The sequence below is a fragment of the Callithrix jacchus genome, chromosome 5 (genome assembly GCF_049354715.1).
Source record: "Callithrix jacchus isolate 240 chromosome 5, calJac240_pri, whole genome shotgun sequence".
Lineage (NCBI taxonomy): Eukaryota > Metazoa > Chordata > Mammalia > Primates > Cebidae > Callithrix > Callithrix jacchus.
Genome location: NC_133506.1, coordinates 53,191,381 through 53,195,000, shown reverse-complemented (window position 1 = coordinate 53,195,000; position 3,620 = coordinate 53,191,381). Strand labels below are relative to the sequence as shown.

General features: G+C 49.6%; 1 protein-coding gene across 2 annotated transcripts in view; it reads left to right on the top strand.

Annotated features, from left to right (window-relative positions):
* The window catches only part of ZBP1 (Z-DNA binding protein 1), a 17,173-nt gene extending 14,783 nt beyond the window's left edge, over positions 1–2,390 (top strand). For both annotated transcript variants that reach the window (XM_054255480.2, XM_035299001.3), the window contains exon 8: positions 1,279–2,390. In XM_054255480.2, coding sequence (XP_054111455.2) covers positions 1,279–1,451 — 173 coding nt within the window. In that variant the 3' untranslated portion in view covers positions 1,452–2,390. The remainder of the gene's footprint in view (positions 1–1,278) is intronic.
* The last annotated feature ends 1,230 nt before the right edge of the window (positions 2,391–3,620 follow it).

The window sequence follows — 3,620 nt, the reverse complement described above, 5'->3', positions numbered from 1 at the left end:
GGTGATCCATCTGCCTCAGCTTCCCAAAGTACTGTGATTACAGGCATAAGCCACCACAGCCTGCCCATTGTAGGGTTATGAATTTTCCTAATTTCAATATTGTTGTGTCTCAAGGAATAGGGAGGCCTGAGGAGGGAGAGAGAGAGAGAGAGAGAGAGAGAGAGAGAGAGAGAGAGAGAGAGAGAGAGAGAGAGAGAGAGGAGAAGACAGTTGATCAGTGACAGGTGATTGATTAAGTTCTCCATCTTACCGGTGATATTTGCACCACTCCAAAGCAAAGCAATTACAGTAGCAACATCAGAGATCGCTGATCACAGATCACCATAACACATATAATAAAATGAAGGCCAGGCACGGTGGCTCACGCCTGTAATCCCAGCACTTTGGGAGGCCGAGGCGGGCGGATCACAAGGTCAGGAGATCGAGACCATCCTGGCCAACATGGGGAAACCCCATCTCTACTAAAAATACAAAAATTAGCTGGGCGTGGTGGCGCATGCCTGTAATCCCAGCTACTCAGGAGGCTGAGGCAGGAGAATTGCTTGAACCCAGGAGGCAGAGGTTGCCGTGAGCCGAGATTGCACCACTGCACTCCAGCCTGGCACCTGGCAACAGGGCGAGACTCTGTCTCAAAAATAAATAAATAAATAAATGAAATGAAAACGTGTGAAATATTATGAGGAATACCAAAATGTGATTCAGAGACAAGAAGTGAGCGCATGCTGCTGGAGAAAATAGCACTGATAGACTAGCTTCACCCAGGGTGCCACGAACCTTCAACTCATAGAAAAAGGCTGTATCTATGAAGTGTAATAAAGCAAGGACAGCAAGATAAAGTGCAATCAAATAAGTTCTGCCTGTCACTTCCTCCTCCAGTGGCGGGCGGGACCTTATCCTGAGATGTGTAAGGTCTGGAATGTTTTTGTTTTTTCTTGTTTTGTTTGAGGAAATTGCTAATCAGAGGCTGTCAGTGCCAGAGCATGTAGAGCTGTCTTTTGGGGTCCCTGGGAGGACTGGGAGAGTCTGGGGTAGCAGATTTCTGGTGTTATTTCTGCTCCTTCATCTCACTCCTGTGAAACTAGGACCGGACTGGCTACGGGATCTGGGGACCCAGTGCAAAGTGAAAATGTGGGGCTCCCTGTTCAAGACTCAGTACAAATCTAAAGACAGTAACTACGAAGCCTCAAGCTGAGCTCGGGATCCTTCCAGGAGCAGGTCCCTGTGCAAACGCCCAGGCCACATGTCTATGAAGCTGACCCTCCATCTTCTCTTCCCCAGGTCCTCATCCCGCAGACACACAATCCAGAAGTCACTTTCCTCGAGACATTGGTCAGCCCATCACTCACACGAACCTCAGCCCCGAGCTGGAAGCTATGACTCTTGGAAACAGGCGTCACAAAGCTGCAGACGGCAGCCACTGCGTAAATAAAGCCTCACACTTGGGGAGCTGATGGGGAGCTGGAATTTAGAGCACATGGGGCTTGGACACAGGCTGGAGGTGGGTGCAGGCTAGCAAACCTAGCCTGCTGCTTGCTGCTTTCCATAAGTATCTTGTTTGACCTGCTTGCTTCCAGGTATATGACCTGCATGAGTCAGTTTAGGGGGATGGACCTGGCAGAGGGATGGGTTCAGGCCAGAAGCAGATGGCAGGGAGCTGCCTTGGGGAACCCCTGGTGTGCTGAGAGGAGGTTAGTAGATGGGAGTGGGGCTCAGACCCCTAGCCTGGCCCAGGCCACTCTCTCCACTCATTCCTGGGCCCCAGGCACCTGCCTTGAGTTACCTTCCATCCTGCTGTGGTTTGAATGTTTGAGCCCCAACAAAACTCATATCAAAACATAATTCCAACCAGGTGCAGTGGCTCACATCTGTAATCCCAGCACTTTAGGATGCTGAGGTGGGCAGATCACTTGAGCTCAGGTGTTCAAGACCAGCCTGGGCAACATGATGAAACCCCATCTCTCCCAAAAATGCAAAAACTTAGCTGGGCATGGGGGTGCACATCTGTGGTCCCAGCTTCTCCGGAGGCTGAGGAGGGAGGATCATTTGAGTTTGGAGCAGAGGCTGCAGAGTGAGACTCCATCTCAAAAACAAAAACAAAAACAATAACCAACCACCACAATCCCAGTGCAATGGTGAGAAGCAGGGCCTTGGTAAAAACAGCTATTGAAAGGGGATGGAGTCGGGAGGATGAACGGGATTCACACTCTAACAAAAGGGCCTGAGGGAGTCTGTTAGTCCTGCTTGCCTGTCCTCCATGTAAGGATGAAGCAACAAAGAGCCATCATTAAGGACGAGACCGAGCCCTCACCAGATGCTGACTCTGCCGGCACCTTGATCTTGCCCTTCCTAGACCCCAAAACTGTAAGCAATAAATTATTGTTGTTTGTAAATTACTCAGTGTGTTTATTACAGCAGCCTGAGCCAAGTGAGACACTGCCCCAACTCTCTTCTCACTCAAGGTCTGACTTCCTCAAGGCCCATCATGGCCACCTGACCGCCTTATCACCGGACCTTTCTAGAATCTCCTCTCCTCACTTTTGAGCTCTCAGAATTTTTTAGCTGAACTCCCAAAGAGCAATTTCTTTCCCAGCCCCACCCCGGGGTCCCTGATGGAAGTCACTGGCCAAGCCACAGGTCATGTGACCTCTTCTGGCCAATCAGTAGGGAGTGCCTGTGGATTAGTCCATTTTCACGCTGCTGATAAAGACCTACCAGAGACTGGGTAATTTACAAGGAAAAAGAAATTTAATGGACTCACAGCTAGATGTGGCTGGGGAGGCCTCACAGTCATGGTGGAAGGCAAAAGGCACATCTTACATGGCAGCAGGCAAGAGAGAGAATGAGAGCCAAGCAAAAAAGGTTTCCCTTTACAAAACCATCAGATCTCATGAGACTTATTCGGTGCCATGAGAACAGTATGTGGGAAACTGCCCTCATGATTCAATCATCTCCTACTGGGTCCCTCCCACAACACATGGGAAATACGGGAACTACAATTCAAGATGATATTTGGGTGGGGACACATCCAAATTATGTCAGCTTGTTATTTACCAGACCTAGCCACCCCACTAGGGACTAAGTTCCCATAGAAGGGGTATGGGCTCTGCAACATTTCCTGAACCACAGGGTGGGGTGGGTACTGGAGGGATTTGTTGGGGCATGGTGGGAGGAAGATGGAGAGGGATAGAGGAAGGTGGTGATCAGCCAGACAGGGTGATTGTGGAACAAAGACTGTGTCCTTCCTTCAATGTGCACATATAAACACACAGAGGTGCACACACAGGTGCACATACACAGATGCACACACACAGGCACTCTGCTGCCCTCCTCCCGAGCTCCAACACCACACCCAGTCCTCAAGTGGGCATTTCTCACACTCTGCTGTGTCTCCTTCACCGGCGTTTGGATCTGACACCCAAAAAGCTGATGCCCCCTAGGGTTAATGTCACCTTAATGGGAAGGAACTGGCTTGTCACAGGGCCTTGGTAAAAACAGTTATTGAACAGATTCATATCTCCTTGCCCAAATCAACTGGGAGGAACTTTATGGTGGATGCCATGACATATTGGTCAGAACCTAGACTGACACATAGAACTTACACTTCATCCTGTAAAGTGGAG